Consider the following 25033-nt stretch of genomic DNA (forward strand, 5'->3'; position numbering starts at 1 on the left):
AGGTTGTAGTGAGCCGAGATCATGCCATTGCACTCCAGCTTGGGTGACAGAGCAAGACTCTGTCTCAAAAAAAAAAAAAAATTGTTAAAAGGGAAGATCACGTATTATATGTTCTAACCACAATAAAAAAAAGAAATCCTAATGTTAAAAGACCAGTGCTTAATAAAATACAGAATAGGAATGGGAAAAATTAAGGAGGTACAGGCCAGGCTCTCATAAATATGTAAGTAAACTAGCTATGAGAATACACTTTTTAGAGGGTTTTCCTTTGTTTGTACAGAATTATATTTATGAAGGAAAAAAGTTGTATAGAAACAGGCAGTGTATATGAATAATACCACCAACCTTCAATTATCTATCTAATGAAATGGAAAAAGATATGGATAATATAAAGGAAATTTTATTTTATATAAGTGGAGAATACATATACATATTTACACACATAATCCATATACTTGGAGAAATATTCATAAATACTTAGACGTCAGGTAAGGTTGCATCCTCAGATGTCTGTTCTCAGCAACTTATTGAGTTGACTCTACTAGTTACTCTCAAACCAGCTTGTAACCAGCTGGATGATCCAAAAAAAAAAAAAAAAAAAACTAGACTAAACATTTGTCAAGTTTCTTGCTCTTTATAAAGCATTTTGACACACATTCTCTGAAGCTATTTATTAATTGCACTATGCATTGTACAAATATTGCTACAATAAAAGATTTAGAATTAGTTCCTTTAAAGTAACCTTCCAAATTACAAGTGGTTTTAATATTCATTTCCTTTCAAAAAAATTTGTTTTTTAAAGTTGAGGTCTCACTCTGTTGCCTAAGCTGGAGTGCAGTGGTGCTCTCATAGCTCACTGCAGACTTGAACTTCTGGGCCCAAGAAATCCTCTCACTTCAGCCTCCCCAGTAGGTGGGACTACAGGCATGTGCCATCACCCCCGGCTTGGTATTCATTTATAATATTGTGTCTGGAATTGGTTCCTTCCAGTGGGTTCTTGGTCTCGCTGACTTCAAGATGAAGCTGTGGACCCTCGCGGTGAGTGTTACAGTTCTTAAAGATGGTGTGTCCGGAGTTTGTTCCTTCAGATGTTCATATGTGTCCTGAGTTTCTTCCTTCTGGTGGGTTCGTGGTCTCGGTGACTTCAGGAGTGAAGCCACAGACCTTCGCAGTGAGTGTTACAGCCTGTAAAGGTAATGCAGACCCAAAGAGTGAGGAGCAGCAAGATTTATCATGAAGCGCGAAAGAACACAGCACCCACAGCATGCAAGGCGACCAGACTGGATTCCTGCTGCTGGCTCAGGTGCCCAGCTTTTATTTCCTTATTTGGCCCTGCCCACATCCTGCTGATTGGTCCATTTTACAGAGTGCTGATTGGTTCATTTACAAACCTTTAGCTAGACACAGAGCGCTGATTGGTGCGTTTTTACAGAGTGCTGACTGATGCATTTACAAACCTTTAGCTAGACACAGAGCGCTGATTGGTGCGTTTTTACAGAGTGCTGACTGGTGCGTTTACAAACAGTTAGCTAGACACAGAGTGCTGATTGGTGCGTTTTTACAGAGTGCTGACTGGTGCATTTACAAACCTTTAGCTAGACACAGAACGCTGGTTGGTGTGTTTTTACAGAGTGCTGACTGGTGCATTTACAAACCTTTAGCTAGACACAGAGCACTGATTGGTGCGTTTACAATCCTTTAGTCAGAAAAGTTCTCCAAGTCCCCACCCAGCCCAGAAGCCCAGGCATCTTCACCTCTCAATATTACATTGTTTGGTCAGATGTCCATTTATGTATATTATATTGTCTAACATTACAGTTTAAATGGACATTTAACTGAAAAACTGTAGTAAAATTAGTGTTAATAGGTGTATAAGTGCTGAGAGAGAAAGGAATATTTAATTGAGCTAGACGTATGAGTATTGTCAAGCATGGGTTCAAAAAGAAAATCTTTGAGGCCTATCTTTCTTCGTGGCTAGAGACAAATGAGAAACAGGGATTCTTCCTGGAAGATGTACCCAACTATCTGTAGCCTTTCCTAGTCCTGTTGACTTGATCCTTGAATAGATTCATATATATGTTTGAACCTGATTCAAAAAAAATGGAGGTAGCCAACCATAAGTCTCAAAACCAGCAGAGAGGAGATATGGGTAAAGGGGAAGAGCCATGTGATTTGTTAAAGTCAAGTTAATTAGAATGCTGAGTGCAAGTGTGGGGTTATGTGGGAAGGCCAGTGGTGTGTGAGGTACACAGGTAGGGTGAGTTCAGATCATGAGAACATTTGAATGCTGGAGTCTGGAATTTGTTCAGCAGAGCGTGGGGAGCCATGGAAAACTTAAGTGGATATTTTTTAAATGTGTCAAAACTTACCCAGAGTTTTGACACAGAGAGGAAGACTTTGCCTGACCTTTGTATCTCCTTTCACCTGTATATCTCCAGTACTCAAAGAGTTCCAGACACATAATAGGAGCTCACTGTATGAATTCAAGTGAAGAGAAGGTGCCCGGCTGGCATTGCAGCCAGGACAGGGCTTGTGGGTTTAGATTGGGCAGTGAGGAAGTTGAATGAATGAACTTAAGGGGACATCTTTGGAGAAATTACACAAGATTTAAAAGCTATCTAGGATTATTTTAAAAACTTTGGGAGGCAATTTGACAATATACACCAAGGCATTTATAAATATTCCCATCATTTGATCCAGTAATTCCATTTGTGGGACTCTATGCTAAAGTAATAATCCTAAAGGAGGAAAAGTTTTATGCATAAAGAAGTTTTGCTTCATTATGCTATATGCTTCAAAAGCAATATTACAGTATTGCTTTTAATAGAGAAAAAATGGACACAGTCTAACAATTGGGAAACAAGTTGTGTACCTTCTATCTGTGGGGGTATTTAATATGTTGTCATTAAAATTATTCTAAAGACAACGTAATACTACAGATAAATCCTTAAGTTTAAAAACGTGCAAAATTGAACATAGAGTATTTTAAGTCATGGGAGTGTGCGAAGTGAAGGAGAAATCTCTCTCAGTTAAGTGTTTGTCCGGGAGTGGTAAAACACTTTTTCCTTCTTTTTATCTTTATCTTTCTGTGTATTTTCCAAATTTTACATAGTTACCTCATTTACTCAAATACTTATGAAGCATCCACTATGTGCCAGGCGCTGCTCTAGAGAATTGCGGGTAACAGTGAATAAAACACAACTCCTGTCCTCGAGCCATAACATTTACAAGATAAATCAACTAAATGTCATATGAGACGATTAGTGCTCGGGGAAAAATAAGGCAAGGAAAGAGTAAAACTGATACTGCATTTACTTTTTGAAATGGAGGGGTAAGGTACTCCTCCAGGCAGAAGAACAGCGGGCTGAATTCGGAATTGCCCCAGCGGTAACAGAATGAAAGAGCTTGGGAGACGCCAGCCTGTCAGCAACGTTGCAGCCGAGGCTGGGCGCGCGGGTTTAGGATGGGCGCGCGACAAGGTGAAGCGGATCACGTGACTCGAGGGGCGGGAGGAAGAGAGCAGAGTTTGGCCGGGCACCTTCCCTACAAAAAGGCGGGCGGAGCCGAAAACCAAACAAACGACTTCTGAGAGATTGGGGGCGGGACTGACGGCGGCCGGCTTAGCTTCCAGAGCCAAGGCCTTCCGCCGAGTTGGTTTTTGGGTTGTTGATCGCGGTGGCCGGGCGGTCTGCGGTCGGGCTGGGACACGCGGAGCAATGGCGACCTTTGTGAGCGAGCTGGAGGCGGCCAAGAAGAACTTGAGCGAGGCCCTGGGGGACAACGTGAAACAGTAAGAGCTGCCCCAGCACAGCGTCCAGGCCAACACGCGGGTGCTCTCCTGGCCTCGGGCTGCCAGCCCGCCCCGGAGACGCCCGCATCGCCCGGGGGCCTGTGCAGCCTGGAGTCCGCGGCGGCGGGGCTTCGGGGTTTCTCCGGCCGGGGCGGGGCGGGCCACCTGAACTCAGCGCCCTGGAGAGACCGGGCCTCCTGGGCGCCCGGGAGACATCGGCGGGCGCCGTTGCTCGGGACTCTCTGCCCTGGGTGGGGCGGGAGAAGCGCACTTCGCACCCAAGGGCCTGCTGAGCAGGTGCGGGCCCCAGCGCGGGCGTGCGGGATGCGGGAGGCTGACTTGGGCCGAGTGAGCCGGAGCCCTACGCGCCCAGCCAGAGGGCATAGCGCAGGGCGGCCCGCCCCTGGAGGGCTTCCTGGAGGTGGAGGCCTGTTGAGCTGGTGTGATCTGCTAGGGATTATTGGTAAGCTCTTTTGACAGCAATTTCGTAAGGCAGACGGACCCTCTGGTGAAATCACAGTCATTGAACACTACAATTATAGTGATGATAGCAGTAGCGGACATTTTAAACATTTTAAGCTCTCTAAATATATTATCTAATCCTTACAACAGATGTGAGATAGGTACAGTTGTTATTCCCATTTGACAGATGAGAAGACTGAGACCTAGTGCGGACAAGTAACTCTTCAAAAGTCACTGTCAGAGTTGGGACCCACGCTTTTGATTCCTGACTGATGCATTAGAGGGGCTGTAAAGGATCCCAGAGACGCTCAGCCAGACCTTCATCCAGGTTATGGCAGGGGACCTAGTGCACAGTCAGGTTAGGTGCAGAATGGCCAAGGGTAAAATCAGTATCCAGCCAAAGCCAAAGCCAAACAGCCAAAAAGGAACCTCTGGGATACAAGGAAGAGTTTGGAAATTTTCAAAACGTTGTTATTACAACTTTATTTTTCAAAAATATAGGAAGCAAATGTAAACGTTTAAAATTATAGTGCCTGTGTTGCTGCTAGATGGCTTCTCTGGTATTCTACACATTTGCATTACTCAATGGATGCATACTTTTAAATGATGTTGGTGGAGGAGCAATTTGGGAATACTTAATTTTTCTCCAGTACTTTCTTTTCATCCTTCTCTGTTCTTTATTATTACTGGATTGAAATTACTTAGCTTGGATGTCATACATGAATTTTGGAGTTTTTCCTTCATGTGAAATTTTGGGTGGCAGAGTTGACAGTCTACTTTTCATCCTAAGAAGATAATGAAACTATAAAAAGATTAAAATTAAAATCTAAACTGTTATTTTAGCATAATTATCTAATTTTTGGTGAACATTTATTTACGCCCAGAGATATGTTTCACTTTGTTTTTGGGGGTTGGGGTCTTGCTCTGTGGCAGAGGCCGAAGTACAGTGGTCTGATCACACAGTTCACAGCAACCTTGATCTCCTGAGCTCAAGAGATCCTACCCTGGTGTGAGCCTATAACTGGGACTGTAGGCACGCCCCACTAATCCTGGCTAAAGTTTTTTTTTTCAGAGACAAAGTCTTGCTGTGTTGCCCAGGCTGATCTCAAATCCTGGCCTCAAGCAATCCGCCCGCATTGGCCTCCCAAAGTTCTGGGATTACAGGCATGAGCCACCACACCCGACTATAATGTACCACCGAAAATTGTCTTTCAATATTGATGTTCACTGTGCTTATTGAATTAAATGTTCTTACTTATTTTAATAGGTAAAATTGACAGCTTTCACCCTAATTACTATAGCTTTTTACTTTTGTAATACCGACTGATAAAATTTACCTTTTTTTTTTTTTTTTTAAGATGGAGTCTTGCTCTGTCGTCCAGGCTGGGGTGCAGTGGCATGATCTCTGCTCACTGCAGCCTCCACCTCCTGGGTTCAAGCAGTTCTCTGCCTCAGCCTCCTGAGTAGCTGGGATTACAGGCACCCGCCACCACGCCCGGCTAATTTTTGTATTTTTAGTAGAGATGGGGTTTCACCATCTTGGCCAGGCTGGTCTTGAACTCCTGACCTCGTGAGCCACCCGCCTCGGCCTCCCAAAGTGCTGGGATTACCGACGTGAGCCACTGCGCCCAGCCAAAATTTACATTTTTAAGCACATAAGGGGCATTTCACTCTGTTCCATCTAGAATGCTTACAAATATTTGAAAGCAAACGTTTACATACCAAAATAAATCTGAAGGACCTGGCTTGTGTATGATTGCCTTTAACCCTGATTAGATGCAATGGTGACCTCTGTCATCCCATACTCATCAGTTACAGGTTCAGGGCTGCCAAAAGTGTTTTTGAAGTTAGCATTCCTTATTTAGTTTTTAAAGGCCAAAGCAGACTGTCTGATGTTGGTCAAATACTGATGCTGAAGCTAAATTTGGTGCATCTGGAGTGTGAATCCCCACTAAAATGCAATCAAAAGAGATTTTTATGCCAGAAACAGTTAATGGTAACGTATAGTTCTAAATTTGTTTTTCCATTCTCTCATTGTTCTTTTCCCTTCTCCTTAAAAAGTACCTCTGGGTTAAATAGTCAGTAATACTCTTGTACTGTACAGTCATTTCTTATATTTCCTCCATGAGCAGTTTGCTTTGGTTTGCACAACCTATTTAAGTGTGATCCTCGGTGGTAGGCAAAACATACACGGTTATGCACGGAGGCTGGATATGAGTTATTTGCTATTTATCCAGTGGTCTGAACATCCTTCATGTCTGACTGGTTGGGTTGTGTGCCCAAGCTGCTTCCAGGAAGACATGGGCTTTGCCAGGCAACTCACTTTGTATAGTAGCCAGTAGAATGCCATGTTCAAATAGGTGCCTGATTTCTTTTGAGGATTTGATCATATGTTATTTATTTATGCATTTATTTATTTATTTTGAGAGAGAGTCTCACTTTGTCACCCAGGCTGGAGTGCAGTGGTGCGATCTCGGCTCACTGCAACCTCCACCCCCTGGGCTCAAGTGATTGTCCTGCATCAGCCTCCTGAGTAGCTGGGATTACAGGCGCCCGCCACCATGTCCGACTCATTTTTGTATTTTTAGTAGAGACGGGGTTTCGCCATGTTGGCCAGGCTGGTCTTGAACTCCTGACCTCAAGTGATCCACATCCCCCTTGGGCTCCCAAAATGCCGGGCTTACAAGCGTGAGTCACTGCGTCCGGCCATGATCATATGTTATTTAATATTCTTTAGGTATATCCAGTGCTTCGTAGTCTGACCCACTTATACTTCTACCCATTGTCCTGACCTTCACAGGGATTGATTGACTTTGTTTTTGGTATTTGTCCTTAGTCTGTTTGTGTTGCTATAAAGGAATAGTTGAGGCTGGGTAATTTATAAAGAAGTTAGTTTGGCTCACAGGTCTGCAGACTGTACCAAAAGCATGACACCAGCATCTTCTGGTGAGGGCCTCAGGTGGCTTCACTCATGGTGGAAGGTGAAGGGAACCTGCATGTGCAGATCACTTTGGTTTTTTTTTTTGGAGACAGAGTTTTGCTCTTGTTGCCCAGGCTGGAGTGCAATGGCACTATCTCGGCTCACTGCAACCTCTGCCTCCTGGGTTCAAGCGATTCTCCCATCTCAGTCTCCCAGGTAGCTGGGATTACAGGTGCATTCCACCACACCTGGCTAATTTTTGTATTTTTAGTAGAGACAGGGTTTCATCATATTGGTCAGGCTGGTCTCAAACTCCTGACCTCAGGTGATCCGCCCGCCTTGGCCTCCTAAAGTCCTGAGATTATAGGCATAAGCCACCGCGCCCGGCCTGCAGATCACTTTGTGAAAGGAAGCAAGAAATGGGGAAGGTGCCAGGCTCTTTTTAAACAACCAGCTCTTGGAGAATCTCTTGCAGGAACTCACAGAGTGAGCGAGCTCTCACTCATTACCACCAGGAAAGATAACACCAAGCCATTGGTGAGGAATCCTCTCCCATAACCCAAACACCTCCCATTAGGCTCCACCTCCACCATTGAGGATTAGATGTCATCATGAGGTTTGGTCAAATATCCAAACTATAGCAGTATTGTTGAGGGAAACAGTCATATTTGTCTGTGGCTATACAGTGAGTTAACAGAGGGACCAGGATTGGAGAGCAAGTCTTTTAACTCTTGGTAGCTAGTTCTAGCTCTTTGGGCTAAAACTTTTGCCACTGGAGAAAATAGTTTGCGTTATTTTGACAGAGCTTCCTGGTAGAGCCTTGTTTTAGTTCTGGAACAAGTTCACTCTTTCCAAATATACATTTGCTTCTTATAAAATACTGACATAGGACTTTTAAATAATAGAGTTTTTCTCCAGGTTACTATTTTTTTTTTTTTGTTGTTGTTGTTGTTGGATAGAATGGGTTAGGAAAAGACCTTTGGTTTTCTGTGGAGCTTTATTTTATTTCTTTCATTATTATTCCTGTCCTTTAAAAAAATGTATAAAAGTGTCCACTGTTGGAAAGTTACTGTTGACCTATTGACTAATGAATGTGCAGCTATCAAGTGGAAAGGGTACCAAGCTCTAGAGCTGCATGTGTTCTGTTGTTAAGTGAAATGGGCCTGAAAGATGGCAGTGTCGTGGGTTTTGGGCCACTTAAGACCCCATAAAAGCTATGGGTTTTCTCCTGAAAAACAACAACAACAACAACAACAAACATGAACCCAAAGCTTTGCATGCGACTACATATGATCATAGTCAATTACATATAGAGATACTAAGATGACTTGAAGCTAATCCACACACAGAGGGAGATCTGCCATGGGCATTATATGGCAGTGAAAATATTAAATCATCCCGTTGAGAAATCTGATTTTTTTTTTCCTGTTAGGAACTCAAGTATTGAGTAATTTTTCTTCCCATTCCATAAATAAGAAGCAGCTTCCTTAAGTACCAAAACCAGGGTTGTGGATGTGGTGTGAAAAGTGACATTATTTTACTCTAATTTCTAACACTGTTGTTAAAGTGTAAAAGGTTAAGTCATTTTTTTTCTACCAGTTACCAAGTAATTTTTATTATTAGGTGTTGATTTTCACTTTAAAAACTACCAAGTTTCTCATATCCCCAGGCATTTTCTTTGTGCTGAGATGTTTAGAAACCCATTTTTTTTTTTCAGCCAGTTAGATTGAAAGTTGAGTTTATCTGAAGGGAAGGATGTCACCTAAAACAAATAAATGACTACTCCCCTCTCCGTTAAACACACACACTTTAAAATATAAATCTTAAATGCAGGATTCTGGAGAGTAGGTCTGTTAGAAAGGTGACAGTGAGAAACAAGGGTATAGCTATAATAGTTTTGGGCTAACTGAATCATGAGTCCAATTCTGTGACTACCTGCTAATTCCCTTTTATTTGTTTTGAGACAAGGTCTTGCTCTGTCACCCAGGCTGGAGTGTAGTGGTGTGATCATGGCTCGCCGCAGCCCTGACCTCTGGGGCTCAATCAGTCCCTCCACTTCAGCCTCCCAGGTAGCAGGGGCTACAGGCATGCACCAACATGCACAGCTAAGTTTTGTATTTTTTGTAGAGAGGGAGGTCCTGCCATGTTGCCCAGGCTAATCTCGAACTCCTGGGTTCAAGCGATCTGCCTGCCTTGACCTCCCAAAGTGCTGGGACTACAGGCATGAGCCACCGCACTGGCCAGCCCCCTTTTAGGGAGGATTTTCCTTTCTTTGTTGGTATTCTGATTCCTAGGTGTATTAGTTTGCTAGGGCTGCCATAACAAAGTACCACAGACTGTTTCGCTTAAACAACAGAAATTTATTTTCTCACAGTTCTGAAGGCCGGAAGTCTGTGATCAACATGTTGGCAGGAGGCCTCTCTCCTATAGATGACAGCCTTCTTGTTGTGTGTTCACATGGTTATTTCTTTGTGAATGTATCTGTGTCCTAATTGCCTCTTCTTATAAGGACACCAATCATACTGGATTAGAGCCCACCCTAATGGCCTCATCTTAATTACTATTTAAAGGCCCAATCTCCAAATAGAGTCATATTCTGAAGTACTAGGGTTAAGGCTTTAACACAGGACTTTTGTGGGGGGACACAATTCAGCCCATAGAGCCAGGGAATGCAAAATTTCCTTTCCTGAGAGTTGGAGCATGTATGCTGAACTTGGGGAAGAAGCAAAATGTGTTCATGCTGTAGTCCCAGCTACTCAGGGGGCTGAGGTGGGAGGGTAGCTTAAAGCCAGAAGTTCAGAGCTCTGATTGTTCCCCTGCACTCCAGCCTGAGTGACAGAATAAAAAGCCCCGTCTCTTTAAAAAAACAAAACAAAACAAAAAAACTAGAAACAGCCAAATCTGTGGTTCTTAGTATTGTTTCTGCCTCTGCAGATACTGGGCTAACCTAAAGCTGTGGTTCAAGCAGAAGATCAGCAAAGAGGAGTTTGACCTTGAAGCTCATAGACTTCTCACACAGGATAATGGTAAAATAATTATCTGCAGAGTTATTTTACTATTCTGTAGTTTTCCTAGATTTGTAGTAAAGTCTTTTCCCTTTTTAAAAAGTAAAATTTTGGTTTTGTGGTGTATAAGGTTATCTTAATAATGTGGATACTTAAAATTAAGTATAAAGCATGGCAGAATAGGGGATATCCAAAATCTTGAGAAGCTAGACCAAAGTTGTGGTTTCCTTATGTTGAAAATGTTTTGAATTTGATTGTCACTATCTTTCCTTTTTCAGTCCATTCTCACAATGATTTCCTCCTGGCCATTCTCACGCGTTGTCAGATTTTGGTTTCTACACCAGGTAAGGGAGTGGAAATACTTCCAGTGTGTGTAAGTCAGCAAAGCACTAGACTTTAGCTTTCTCTAATAGACACAGGTAGTGTTTGTAAAGCAGATGTTTTTGAACTACTCAGAAGAAAAGTTTTATTAGGTAGATACAAATTCTTTTACAGAATCTTTTTTTTTTTTTTTTTAAAGCAAAAACTCTTTATTTTTAAGAAAAAGGTATGATTTCTCATTTTCAGTTCTTGGCATACATTTTAATTCTTTCCAGTGGAACCCAAACCTCCTGAACCCCTTTCAGTGTCATCCAAAGCTTGAATTTCTGTTTCTGGAGAAAAAGTCTGTTCACAAATGAGCTATGCAATTTGATCACCATTTTTGACACCAAACTTTTCTTTGCCAAAATTGAATTGTACAACACCAACATTTTCTCTATAATCTTCATCTTATGATGCCAGCTCCTACATCAGTAAAGTGTTTTTCAGCCAAGCCAGATGTGGCACTACTCTTTTCTAACACGCAGAAGGAAGGACTATCTGAATGTTTGTTTTCACAAGTGCTTTCTCCCTAGGTGGTATTGTGTAATCCTAGGCATGTCCAAGTCCTAGCCCCCGTGGACCCCTTGGTCCGGGCGTGTTATGCTGGGAGAGCTGGGCAAGGCTGCTCTGTGTGCCACCCTCCCCCATAGGCCAGTTTGCTCAATGGGGGAAATAGTGGTGTCCCTCAGAATAGGGCCTGAGAGAGCCAGAAGGCAAGCAAGGAGATAGCCTGGGAACAAGAGGGCGCAGGGTGAGCACCACAGCAGGGACTGCCCAAATCTACGGAGCCTTGTAAAGCAGGTTATGTCCCTGTACTTACATTACCTTTTGATATTGGGTCCCCACTCAGCTACATTTTAGATTACTTAAGTAAATGAGAAGTGAGGAAGAGGGTGGAAGATCAGGATGAAGAAGGTAAGGGAGATGAAGAGAGGGCAGTTGGTGTTAGGTGTCCTGTACCTAAGGGATACCTAACTTGAAAGGTGTCCGTAGTGGGGAGGTGGGGGAACCCAGCATATGTTGGGAACCTGGACTTCCACTATATTCTTAGGTAAGATAGCACCTGAAAGGTCAAGCTTCAGCACCTGTGTTTCGCAGATTATTGGTAGATAACAAGAGGTAGGGGATAGTAGCATGTTGAGGGGGTAGGTGGAAACGAAACCTGTCACTTTAACCTGAAGAGAAGATTAAGCTATAAGTCACCTCTCTCAACCATCTTATTTTAATCAGTCAAAAACAAGTAATTAAATACATTGAAAACTTTCCTCATGATAAAAGTCATACTGGACTTTTTAAAAAAAATTAGGCCAAATGATTTATTCAGAAGTTTTTATGTTTCTAAATTGCAATTTATATCTATTCATAAGACTACAAAAGTTACCATTACAATTGTGCTTACCAACTCCTGTTGTAGATTAAATTGAAATTTTTTAAGGGCTTAGGGTGATTCTGATGATCATATATCGAAAGCTCATGTTTTATCTATAAATGGCTGGTATTTTTTAATCCTCTCTGTCTGTTTACTTCTACTGTATGATAAAGAACTCACAGCCAGGGCGTGGTGGCTCACGCCTGTATTCCCAGCACTTTGGGAGGCTGAGGCGGGCGGATCACTTGAGGTCAGGAGTTCGAGACCAGCCCGGCCAACATGGTGAAACCCCTACTCTACTAATAATACAAAAAAGAAAATTAGCCGGGCGTGGTGGCGCACATCTGTAGTCCCAGCTACTCAGGAGGCTGAGGCATGAGAATCGCTTGAACCTGGGAGGTAGAGGTTACATTGTGCCACGGCACTTCATCCTGGGCGACAGAGTGAAACTGTTTAAAAAAAAAAAAAAATTCACATAAGATCTCCTAACACCTCGTTCTTTGACCCTCAAAGAAGTTGTTGTTAATGTGTAGTAAACTGTGAGCACCTGCTTGTGGGGTTGTTTTAGAGAGCAGTGACTGCCTCCCTCCCCTCACCACACTCATCACCGCACATTCTTACACTGTGTCAGATTTTTGATGTGCTATTTAATTTATATACAAGTAGACTTTAGCCATTCCTCTTTTATGTCCAAAGTTAAACCATAATCTATTTTGTTATATAAAATTTAATTTGATCAGAAAAGCCAATATTGTGAATCTTACTTTTTAGGGAAGCATATTGTAAATTGCCACATATGCCAAAGATAAATGGAGTGATCAGAAGTAAAAACCCTGGTTGATAAGAGTCAAGAGACTTAGGTTCAAGTGTAGGTTTTGCCACTAGCTTACATAATATAGTTACTTGGGCTTTCAAATTTATAAAATAAGTGCAGCAATATCTACCCCGTAGGATTATGAAAAAACAGATGAAAGAACTTATAAAAAAGTGATTTTAAAAATAAAAAATGCCAGCCAGACACAGTGGCTCATGTCTGTAATCCCAGCGCTTTGGGAGGCCAAGGTGGGTGGATCACCTGAAGTCAGGAGTTCAAGACCAGCCTGGCCAACATGGTGAAACCCCGTCACTACTAAAAGTACAAAAATTAGCCAGGCGTGGTGGTAGGCACCTGTAATCCCGGGTACTAGGGAGGCTGAGGCCGGAGAATTGCTTGAACCTGGGAGGCGAAGGTTGCAGTGAGCCAAGATTGCGCCACTGCACTCCAGCCTGGGTGACAGACTAATACCCTGTCTCAAAAAAAAAATAAAAATAAAAAAAATTGCCAAACAAATGTTGAAGTGGTATTTGTAAGTACAGGTGGCTGATTTTAATTAGATAAAAACCTTTGATATTCTGAATGGTTGTTAATAGTTATTTTAAAATAAGTGAAGAAGCATTTGGATTTTGAGAATGTATTCTTCCATTGAACACCCCAAATTTATCAAAATGAAATTAATATTTGTTAGCAACAAAGAGAAGATTTCTATTAAAAGTAAAATATAGTTCTTTGTACCTCACAATTTTGGATGGGTTGTTTTCTGGTTTTCTAAGCTAGTTAGGAAAGATGATATTAATAATAATATTTGTCGAGTATAGCATACTAGACACTTTATATGCATTATCTTTAATCCTCACAATAATTCTGCAGGGTAGGTGTTAGCCTGTTTTTATAGATAAGGAAACAAAATTAAGAGAAGAGAAAACAAAACAAAAGAAAAACTTGCCTTAGGCCTTATCCAGCTAGTAATTGGATGTGTTGGATCAAAACTGAAATCTAAGTGCTACTAAAAAGCCTTCCATTTTGTCAGGGTTAAGCCTTAGCATGCTTCGCTTCGCCACACAGCAGCAGCTGGTAAGCTCTGAGTTTGCAGGCCTGCTCCTTTGCATCATCGTCTGCATGTCCAGCCTACTTTCCTGTCATCACTTAGCATCCTGTTTCATTTATCAGGAAGGGATTTCTTGGGAAAATCATCTAAGATTGGCTGACCTTATCAAGTGAGATCTGTGCATGCCAAAGATAAGAGGAACCTGACTTCCCAAACAGTTCTTTTTAAACTGAGGAATCTGGAATATTTTTTTTTTCAAAGCGTTAAAAACGTTTCTTTCCAAAAATATCAAAATTGTAGGAACGTTTTACTATGATTATGGGTGATTTTTTTCTTTCTTAAAAATTTTTTTGAGTTTTCTTTTTTTTTTTGGAGGCGGAGTCTCACTCTGTCGCCCATGCTGGAGTGCAGTGGTGCTTTCTCGGCTCACTGCAAGCTCCGCCTCCCAGGTTCACGCCATTCTCCTGCCTCAGCCTCCCGAGTAGCTGGGACTACAGGTGCCCACCACCACGCCTGGCTAATTTTTTTTTTTGTATTTTTAGTAGAGACAGGGTTTCACCATGTTAGCCAGGATGGTCTTGATCTCCTGACCTCGTGATCTGCCCGCCTCGGCCTCCCAAAGTGTCGGGATTACAGGCTTGAGCCACCGCACCCGGCCTTGAGTTTTCTTTTTAAGTGTACTGTAGTGAGGTTGTGTTACTTTTTTTTTTTTTTAACATTAAACAATATATGTTCATGGTTAAAAAAATATCAATAGCACAGAAGGTTTTATGATAAAAGCTTGTTCCCACCCCTAGACCTATTCCCAAAGGCAACTACTTTTTGTTTTTTGTTCTTCTGGTGGGACCTCTTTAGCCCTCATAGTTGCTTAAATCTGTTTCTGGATTAACTGATTTTAACATCTCTGTCTTTCTTATTGCTCTGTGTTTGAGATTTCCTGAACTCTTTGGGCCTTTCTGTTGAATGCATTCTTTAATTCAGCAATTTTAATAGCATCTTGTTTCATGGATGAACATGTTCTGAAAGTTTTCTGCGGATACCTGTTGGAAATTTATCAGAATTCTTTTGCATTTCCTGTCTAGGACCTCTTTTTTTTTATTTTTATTTTTTTAGCTTGCTCTTTCTTGTCATGTGAAAGAATATTGTCAAATATCTGGTGATTAATTATTGTCCTTTTCATGTTTAAGAATGAAGCATAAAACTGCCTAGAGACTTTGCTTTAGAGTAAGCTGACAGGAAGCCTACTGTTAAACTGGGGGTCTCCCAAATTCCCATATACAGAGAGCTTTGCTGTAGGGTACCAACATCCATACCAGCTACCTTAGTAAATCCCAGAAATTGTGTTCGGTTTAACTAGAGAAGAGTCCTTATTCCCTCCCCACCTTCCTTCTAACCCCCTGCCTTAGCTATTATAAATACCCTGCTCTGTGTCATTCTGTGCATGGGAATGAGCCTTCCTGGGCCTGTGACCTGCATTGCACAGAAGGGCCCTGCACTTGGTTTGTACCATCATTATCTTGAAATTCTTGATTTTTAAACACGAGGCCCAGCACTTTGATTTTGTACTGAACCCACTTTTGGGGGTGAGTGAATGGGTTTGTGTGGATGATTTAAGGATATAGACATTCTATTAATTTTGTTTTTAGCCTTACAGATCCCTCCTGGTTTCCACTCAGTCACATTCTCCCAATCCAGGTTGTGGGTTTCTTCCAGGCAGGTTGACGTGCTTCTGCCTCACTTGCTACCTTCCTTGCCTAGCCTAGGTTACAGCTTCTATGGGTCTGCTTCACGAGTCTGCACCCTTTTAGTCCATCCTAGAAATTTGTTGACATCTCATCGTGTCTGCCACTCATTTTCCTTTTTAACCTCTGTTGTGCAAGTGTGCCATTTACCTTCCTTACTTTCATATTTTGTAGCGTCTTGGGAGAGGAGATAAATACATGTGCTCAGTTCATCATCTTAGACCAGCAAATTCTGTCCTACATCTATAATAATACTACTGCTAATAAACAAAACACCCAATAAACATTAATTGAAAATATAAAAAAATTCTTCTTCCTAAAAAAATTTTAGTTGCAGCTAGGAAAAAAATGTGATTTGAGAGGATTGATAATTTTATTTAGAGAAGTAGAAAGAGAAGGTTTTGATTTAAGCATTCATTAGTTATTTGCATTTCATGAGCATTCCATGCTTTTTACCCCAAATGAAAACAAACTTAGCAGTTATCAGTTGTCATTATTTTTACTTATGGTTATATATTTCTGTCTCCTAGATGGTGCTGGATCTTTGCCCTGGCCAGGGGGTTCCGCAGCAAAACCTGGAAAACCCAAGGGAAAGAAAAAGCTTTCTTCTGTTCGTCAGAAATTTGATGTAGGTTGTTCTTTAATAGGTCTTGATAATGACTGATTGAAGTAGTGGCATGTTGGGACTAGCTTTAGTTTTTAAATGAATATTAAAATACTGGTAGTAGAGTTGAAAAAAAGGGAGTATGATTTGGGAAGAAAAGGGTTTCAAGGATTGTGAGTTCTAGGTGTCTGAATTTTTATAGTTCTTGTTTGTTACTGCTTAAATAGTAATGTTATCATTAGTACCTAATGATTTTTCAGTTATTCAAAACAATGCCTTTGTCTCTCCTGTTAAGTATTTTTCTTGAATGAATAATGTTTCTTGGATGAAGACATCTGTCTCAAGGGCTCAGGCAGCCTGGAGGCCTTTGATGGGGTCCTGGTGATGCCCAGCTGGGCCCTGAGCCTTTTGAGGACTAGTAGAGATGTCATGAAGGCATTTGGCTATAAAATTTGTAAGCATTTTAAAACAAATTGCTTTTTTCAGTGTATATTTAGGGAAAAAAAGCTTCCCCGAAGTAACCCTTTTATAGGTTTATGGGGTATTGATAGCTTTATTGATTAACATCAATAAACAATTATTTATTTTCACCTTGACTATATGCTTTATATCAGTAAGAATGTAGAGGCCATCGGGATCTCTAGAGAGACATGTCTGATTTAAAAAGAGATGTTCAATATAAAGTAGTTTTGTACTTGGAAAATGGAAAAATAACCATGTTGTTTTCATAATATCAGTTTCAAACAGGGACAAACCATCTTCACTACAAAATCTTTTATATTAGCCTTAAGCAAAAGGTACTGGGGCATAACTCCAGGTGGTGATGGAGAACATGAATGGGCTATCAGAATCTCCCTGGGGAAGGCTGAATGAAAAAGACAGAAAAATAGTCATGACTGTATCTCAGGTTCTGTGTTGAGAATTGTAAGTAGAAAATAACAGCAATTAAATAGTTACACTACATAGCATTATCTTGGAATATTTGTTACTAGATCTGCCATATTGGTTAGCTAGGCTTTTTAAGATTTAATTGAATCATTCATTATATGTTTATACTTTTAGAACCTACTTACGGTTAGATTTAAAATGCTCTGACTTGTTTGAATATAGTTCAATACTTCTCCTTCTCCTTCAGTTATTTTTAACACAGTGCCATACATTGTGTGATCACCAAGGTATTAATTGAATAGAATAAACTACTACGCAAACTACCATTATTCCCCTTAATCCATGTCTTCATTATTACCTTGTATTGGATGTGAATCTGTGATTATTTGTGTGTGAATTGACTCTTTTTTTCCTTAACCCCTGTGGTATAGTTTTGGTGGCATTAATTTGGAGGATCTCAACTTCAGTACAGGAGTTTACTTTTGTGTCTTGTTTGCTACTGTAATGAGTAATTTTAAAAAGTTTTTCTTACTCATAGCATAGATTCCAGCCTCAAAATCCTCTCTCAGGAGCCCAGCAATTTGTGGCAAAGGATCCCCAAGATGATGATGACTTGAAACTTTGTTCCCACACAATGATGCTTCCCACTCGAGGCCAGCTTGAAGGGAGAATGATAGTGACTGCTTATGAGCATGGGCTGGACAATGTCACCGAGGAGGCTGTTTCAGCTGTTGTCTATGCTGTGGAGGTTGGTTTGCTGTTGGCAGAAATAATCTTACAGGTTGAATGTGATAGGCTTGTGTGTTGTTTAAAGTCGGTATTGCAAGAAAAGAATCCAAATGTCACTCTGATTTCACAGAATTGTCATTGTTGAAGTTGTTTTCTGTTTTTTTTGAGACAGCATCACTTTGTCTCCCAGGCTGGAGTGCAGTGGCACGATCATGGCTCACTGCAACCTGGAAATCCTGGGCTCAAGCGATCCTCCTGCCTCAGCCTCTCAAGAGCTGGGAGTATAGACGTGTGCCACCATACTCAGCTAATTTTTTAAAAAAAAATTTTTGTAGGGATGGGGGTCTGTCTCTCTTGCCCAGCTGGTCTCGAATTCACGGGCTCAAGTGATCTTCCCGCCTTGGCCTCCCAAGGTACTGGGATTTACATGTGTGAGCCATAGCACCTGGCTAAAAGTTGTTTTCTTTTAAGAGGAGAAACTCATTATAATCCAAATAGTTGTCTTCAGTTAATAGACTAAGCTTTTCAGAAAGGTTATTTATGGCATAACTCTTCTGGTTGATCTGATGTTTTGTCAACAGGGGAACGGTTTTTAAGGAAAGAAATGAAATTGAGAATCCTAAAGATTAAAGTCACTTGTTTTTGCTGTGGTACAGCACTGAAGAGTATTAGTCTTGGCATCTGAACAGCAGAATTCTTGTCTCTGCTCATAATTTGTCCATTCATTTTATTCATTTAGTTACTTGACAAAACTAATTTGATGGGGTCTATAATGCACGAGTATGGTCAGGTGACATTGGATTTTCAATTCTCTGAGCCCTATTTTCTTCATCTGTACCTCAAAAATAATAACAGTTGTCCCATGAAGTTATAAACATTAAATGAATTCTGCGTGCAAACCAATTTAAATAGTACAATAATGTCTTGATATAAGTGGATTTTCCTTGGTATAATTGAAACACCCTGCCTGATGCTGGCTCCCCTACTAATAATGGTAGCCTGGGACGAGTTCTGTCACTCTATTTTCACAGGCTTCCTCAACCTTTTCTTATATACTTGGCTCTCATGAAAGTGAAGAGAAATCAAGTACCTAATTTATTTTGTGCTTATTTCCTATATATCTGTTGTTTATGTGGCCTTTGAGAGAGCCAAGGTTCTTTTCACGCAAGGATTTTGGTTCCAATAATATCAGATCTTAAAACTTTTTGTCCTGTTTTAAACAAAGTTTCAGCATAGTTTGTCTCTTTAAAAAGTCATTTTTGCTCATGCCTGTAATCCCAGCACTTTGGGAGGCTGAGGTGGGCGGGTCACCTGAGGTCAGGAGTTCGAGACCAGCCTGGCCAACATGGTGAAACCTCGCCTCTACTAAAAATAAAAAATTAGCCGGGCTTGGTGGTGGGCACCTGTAATCCCAACTACTTGGGAGGCTGAGGCAGGAGAATCGCTTGAACCTGGGAGACGGAGGTTGCAGTGAGCTGAGATCGTGCTATTGCACTCCAGCCTGGGCAATAGAGCAAGAATCCATCTCAAAAAAAAAAGTCATTTTTGTGTACTTCTTTTAAAGCCATCTAAAACTCATTTTTGAGAGAGAGGAGCCAATTTAGAGATGTAAAGACTTTTCAAATTTCATGTATAGCAAGCCCCTTTTAAAGAGAACTATTAATACATGAAAATAAGCATGTCCCCCTCTTTCCCATACCCTCCTACTCCTTTGGTGTGGCTCCGTGGCTCTTCATGTGAACATTCATTTGGTTCTAGCATATACTAACCTATTCTGCATCTCCATCTAAATGCCAATAAATGTTTTTTGGTCAATGGAAGTTTTATGATTTGCTTTTAAAGAGGATATCATGCTATTTTTCTTTTTGTATTTTTACAGAATCACCTTAAAGATATACTGACGTCAGTTGTGTCAAGAAGGAAAGCTTATCGGTTACGAGATGGTCATTTTAAATATGCCTTTGGCAGTAACGTGACCCCGCAGCCATACCTGAAGAATAGTGTAGTAGCTTACAACAACTTAATAGAAAGGTAAATGAAGTTTCTTGTGATTTTGTTCCATCTTTTGCTAGTTGTTTATACTCCTCTTATGTAATAGATCATTGTTAAATAATTGATTGTGTTTTCATAGGTTTAAAGTACCTTTAATAGGAGTACAATTTTATTTTTTAAAGTCCTATACTTGCCTGAGATCTAGTGAATTATTTTGGTACTCCTTTTATGAGAAGTGAAGTTGCAGAGTTTGGCTTCTGCATGCGGGTTTAATGTGCTTGTCCCCCCGCCCCGACTTTCTTAGGTGCAGTGGAGTAGTGCATAGGTGGTGCATCCTGAGGGCTCCCGAGGGGCATCACCTGCCCAGTGGGGAAGTGAGCCTGCTTTCAGTTAGAGGCAGGGCCTGTGATTGTTGGGTCACAGCTGGGTGTCTTGGTGGTGGGAGGAGGAGGAGTGGTAGATGTTTCTCCAGGCCCTCATCTGGCTCTTGTAGGCACAGCTCAAGATAGTGGTCTGTGCCTGGTGTCATCACTTGCTTTTGGCCTCCTGCTGTGCAGACATGGTCTCTCAGCTCACCTCTGGGATTCCTGTGTCCTCTTCCCATTGAGGGCTTCTCTATGTCCTGAGTCACCCCTTTATGAAACAACCTAGATTACTTTCATCCCTGTGTTGTCTTTCTTATCCTTCCATCTCCCTTTGTCCTCCACTTCCCCCAAAGGGAATTTAGTCTGAATTTTAAGCCTTTGGGAAAGGAAAAAAAAAGTAGTAATGTAATTTTCTTTATGGTTACTGAAGTGACTTGAATTTCTTGTGATTTGCTGGACTTTGCATATCTGGTTAGTTTGGGAGAAGAGAGGTAAAGAGATAACTGGGACTTGCAAGTTCAGAGAAAAAAGTATGTATGACTGGGAAGGGTGGCAGGGTGATTGGTGAAGTAACAGGAAGGGAAGGCAGGAGGTGTAGGTGGGAAAGCTAAGAGAGTTGGATAGAGAGAGTGTTGATACCACATGTGGGAGTTTGTGCCAGTGCCCATTTCATGACTCTGAAGACCTTTACAGGGGTCATGGGCCTATTTTAACCCATCTTAAATTGGGTTTACTGTTTAGATTGCCATATGTGGTGATTTATTGTCTGAATCCCATTCAGGCGTATCTGTTTGGGATCATTCTTCTCTAGAAAAAAACAAATCCCCAAAAGTGGCTCCTTGTAGCGGGTAATGTTGGGAGCAGCTTCTGGCCCTGGCGGGACTCCCAAGCCCTCTCTGCCCTGCTGGCCAGTCTCTGAGGGCTTTTGCCTCTCTATTGGCCACTTGTTACTCTTAACAGGGCTGCTTTTGTCTGATGCTTCAGTCCCACGCTAACGTTCCACTGTGCTTTCCTCTGAGTTACTGCTTTACTCTTTTGTTTTACCTCTAGATATGTCCTCAGCATTGTGTAGGTTATCTCCTACTGGGTTATGAAGTAAAAACTATGTCTGACTTCTCAGTTTGTATCTAGCTCTATTTTGGGAAATTGGCAGGTTCTGGATTAATTTTCCCCACTCTCCATTTTTGCCTGTTGCTTCTGTGCTATGTCTTCTTTTCTTCTAATTTGTTTTAGAACCAGTTGTTTCCAGTACCTTTCACCTCCCTCTTTAAGTTATTTGTTTTGAATGTTATATTCCTGTAGTTAAGGTCTATTAGTTTTTTCAACTGGAAGTTCAGTATCCTGAGCTAGGTAAATATTTTAACATTGTGGAAGAAGGAGGGTAAATATAGTTGTATTACGTTTTATTTCCAGCCTTTAAAAATTAAAATTACAGATTATTCATGTCTACAGGAGTAGACATTGAATGGATTTCTAATTCAATTAAAGATTTTTTAAATAAGATTCTAGCAGGCCACTCCTGTCCTTGTTGCTCAGTTGTCTCTGTGCTGGGACTATTTCTGAAATTTTTATTTTCAGCCCTCCAGCTTTTACTGCTCCCTGTGCTGGTCAAAATCCAGCTTCTCACCCACCCCCTGATGATGCTGAGCAGCAGGCTGCACTCCTGCTGGCATGCTCCGGAGACACTCTACCTGCATCTTTGCCTCCGGTGAACATGTACGATCTTTTTGAAGCTTTGCAGGTAAGTCTTGGCTCCTTAAAGTTTACCTAGGTTTATGGATAGGTTAAGAGATTCTTTAAGTCTACTAAGGTATTCACTGGTTTTTTCCACTTCTTGGCTTTGTGTTTTTCAGTTTTGTCTGTTATAAAAGCCATTATTAATACTAGCCTCATTTTTCAAATCCTGAGCCCATCTTCTATCTCCCCAATAAAAAAAAGAAAAAAAATCCCTTGTTCTGCTGTTCTGTTTCAGAAGCTTGTTATTTCCTTATCTTATTATTATCCAATTGGTGATTCATTTTAGTGTATGACTGAAAGTTTATAGATTGTGTGTATGTTTTGTTGATGTAAACCCTTTTATATGTCAGAAAAATAAGTCTACTGAAGTATAATTGGACATGCGTTAATTTTTTAATCCCAGGTGCACAGGGAAGTCATCCCTACACATACTGTCTATGCTCTTAACATTGAAAGGATCATCACGAAACTCTGGCATCCAAATCATGAAGAGCTGCAGCAAGACAAAGTTCACCGCCAGCGCTTGGCAGCCAAGGAGGGGCTTTTGCTGTGCTAAATTAGGATTTGAGGGTGTGGGACCCTCACCAAATTCATTGATTACTGAAAATTGAATGTTTTTTGGGTCCACATTTCAAGGCTGAAGTGTATAGTGTATATATAACCTTTCCTATGGAAATGTGACATTGAGTACATTTTGTGTTGCTGTTGTGAAGCCATTAATATAAATCTTTGGTAATGACCCATATCTCCCGAGATCAGACAAGATCGGGCGCGTTCAGGATGGTATGGCCGTAGACGACCCGTATCTCTATATGTATGTGTTCCCAGTTGTGGGAGCAGGCACTAATGAAATCCTGTGCCTGGAATGGAGATATTTAGGTACCTGAGGCTTAGTGTCCTGTGGTCTGCATGTAAGATAGATGACATCCTAGAACAAAGAAGCTGTTTTAACTTAATCCCCCTGATCAGCAGGATATCTGTGTTCAGTGACATCATACATTCTGTATCTAGAAGTCTAAAATTTCTGCCCTTCTCCTAAAGAATGTGTTCTTGCATTTTGGTTGAAATAACCTACACAGTGTCAAAAATCAGATACCTCCTTTAGTGACCAGTTCAAATTTTAATAGCGATAGGTAGCCCCTGAGAAATTTATCACTATAACTCCACAGGAAATATGACTTGGAAGTGCTCTGTGTACTAAACAAAATAAAGCCCCTCTTTGCATTTAAAACCAAAGTCAAAACAAAACTCTTGTAATGCAGTTAATTAACTTTATGTCTTCCCATGACTCAAGTTTTGTTAAATATGCCCAAAAACTTTGATTGGCAGTTTCTTCGGTTAATTTTTCCTATAGAATGTATTTTAAGAAATCTATACAAATTGGATATATGCTTGGTAATTCCCCAGTTTCTAGGAGGTACCTATTTCTACCGTTTCAAGTGATAAAGTGAAAATAATTTACATTCGATAGTGTTACTGATAACAAACCTACTTTTCTTAAGAGATATGTTGCTTTTTACTTAAGGGATAGTGTTGATAGATAAATTAGAATGTATAGATAGGTTTGTGAAAGTCTAAATAATGGCTGTATAGATATGTATATATGGTTCACATATCTGGATCTGTGTATTTGATTTTGTACTTTAAATGTGACAAATAAACCTTTTGGGAGAAAACTTTGTTGTTTATTAAACATTATAAGGAATATTGCCTTCTACAGAAATACAAAAATTGCCTGCTTTATGAGGGTTTGGCAGAGACTTCTCAAAATAATGTACTAGATGAGAAAGATTAAAAAGCAGATTCCAACTAAGGTATGCCATTTCTTTTTTTTTTTTTCTTTTCTTTTTGAGATAGGGTCTCACTCTGTCACCCCAGCTGGAGTGCTGTGGTGTGATCATGGCTCACTGCAGACTGGACCTCTGGGCTCAGGTGATTCTCCCATCGCAGCCTCCTAAGTAGCTGGAACTACAGATTCACACCACCATGCCCGGCTAATTAAAAATTTTTTTTTTTGTAAAGACACGGTTTTATCATGTTGCCCAGACTGGTAATGAACTCGTGAGCTCAAGCAGTCTGCCCACCTCGGCCTCCCAGAGTGTTGGGATTACAGGCCTGAACTACTGCACCTGGCCAGGTATGTAATTTCTTATGTATAGACTAAGACTTCTTAAAAAAAAATCAATAGCTTAGTTTCAGTTCTTGGCACAAGCCATTAGTTTTAGGTGAGAAACTACGTAAGAATTTTTAGGGCTTGGAAGAATTTGAACTGATACTCGAATATAGTTTTGGTTTGGACTACTCAATATACCTGGGCCTTAATGCTGCCTAGGGAATATGTGTGAAATTTCATAGTTCCATAGATGGAGAGGCAGCTAGGAGCCTTGACCATGTCCTGCTGCCCATTGCAGTGTCAGGTTCCATAGGCTGTATGGCTGTACGTACAGCACAGAGGAAACTGCAAACTGGAAAACTTCTCACTCTCTCTAGGACCTGGCCTGAATTCCTAGTCACCTACCCACCTGGTGGGACCATAGGATGCTGGAAGACTGCCTTTGCCTCATGTATTTCAGGTCTACACTCTACTATCTGCTCTCCATGCCAATTTTCCTATGAAATCATTTTCTAAAGAGGGGAGATGATGGGGTAAAGTGCAGGGCAGTAAGGTAGAAACAGTAATACTTAGCATTTTCACAAGAGCCCCTGAAACATCTGAACTCTGTCCACCAAAGGCTGGTTCCATCTGTAACACCACTGCCAGCTGTGGGGACTCTTGAGTGCAATCGCTTCTCTAATTAGGTTAAGAAACAAATGCTTATTATCAAGCACTATGTAGAAAAAATAATTATTTTAACGAGGGAAAAAGCTGTTGGAAACCATGTAATTTCAGACTTAGAATAAAACTTATTTTTTCCTGCAGGAATTTATCACTGTGCAAAACCAGGTGTGATAAAGCCGGCTGTATTTTACCAGGCAGGTGGGAGGACTGGCTTAGCATGTTCTTTTGTTGTTCTGAATTTAAAAAAAAAACATTTTAGGTTCAGAGGTACAAGTGTGCAGGTTTGTTATTTAGCACGTTCTTATCACCCACTTCTCTGATCAACCAAGGACAAACACTTTTCCTTTCCATTGCCTGAAGTGATGACCACAGGTAAATGCCGTGTCCTACCATGCCTTTGACTCATTCCAAAATGCCTCTGGG

The 25033-nt window shown here is 40.9% G+C and overlaps 1 protein-coding gene across 1 annotated transcript; it reads left to right on the forward strand.

Annotated features, from left to right (window-relative positions):
• Window positions 1-3481: 3481 nt before the first annotated feature.
• Window positions 3482-23507, forward strand: TADA1 (transcriptional adaptor 1). Its single transcript, XM_004027835.4, has 8 exons — window positions 3482-3790; window positions 10107-10198; window positions 10456-10521; window positions 16047-16144; window positions 17547-17756; window positions 19617-19768; window positions 21673-21835; window positions 22235-23507. The coding sequence occupies exons 1-8, from the start codon at window positions 3717-3719 to the stop codon at window positions 22385-22387; spliced, it is 1008 nt and encodes a 335-aa protein (XP_004027884.1). The 5' UTR covers window positions 3482-3716; the 3' UTR covers window positions 22388-23507.
• Window positions 23508-25033: the final 1526 nt, after the last annotated feature.

The sequence above is a fragment of the Gorilla gorilla genome, chromosome 1, assembly GCF_029281585.2.
Source record: "Gorilla gorilla gorilla isolate KB3781 chromosome 1, NHGRI_mGorGor1-v2.1_pri, whole genome shotgun sequence".
Taxonomy (NCBI): Eukaryota; Metazoa; Chordata; class Mammalia; order Primates; family Hominidae; genus Gorilla; species Gorilla gorilla.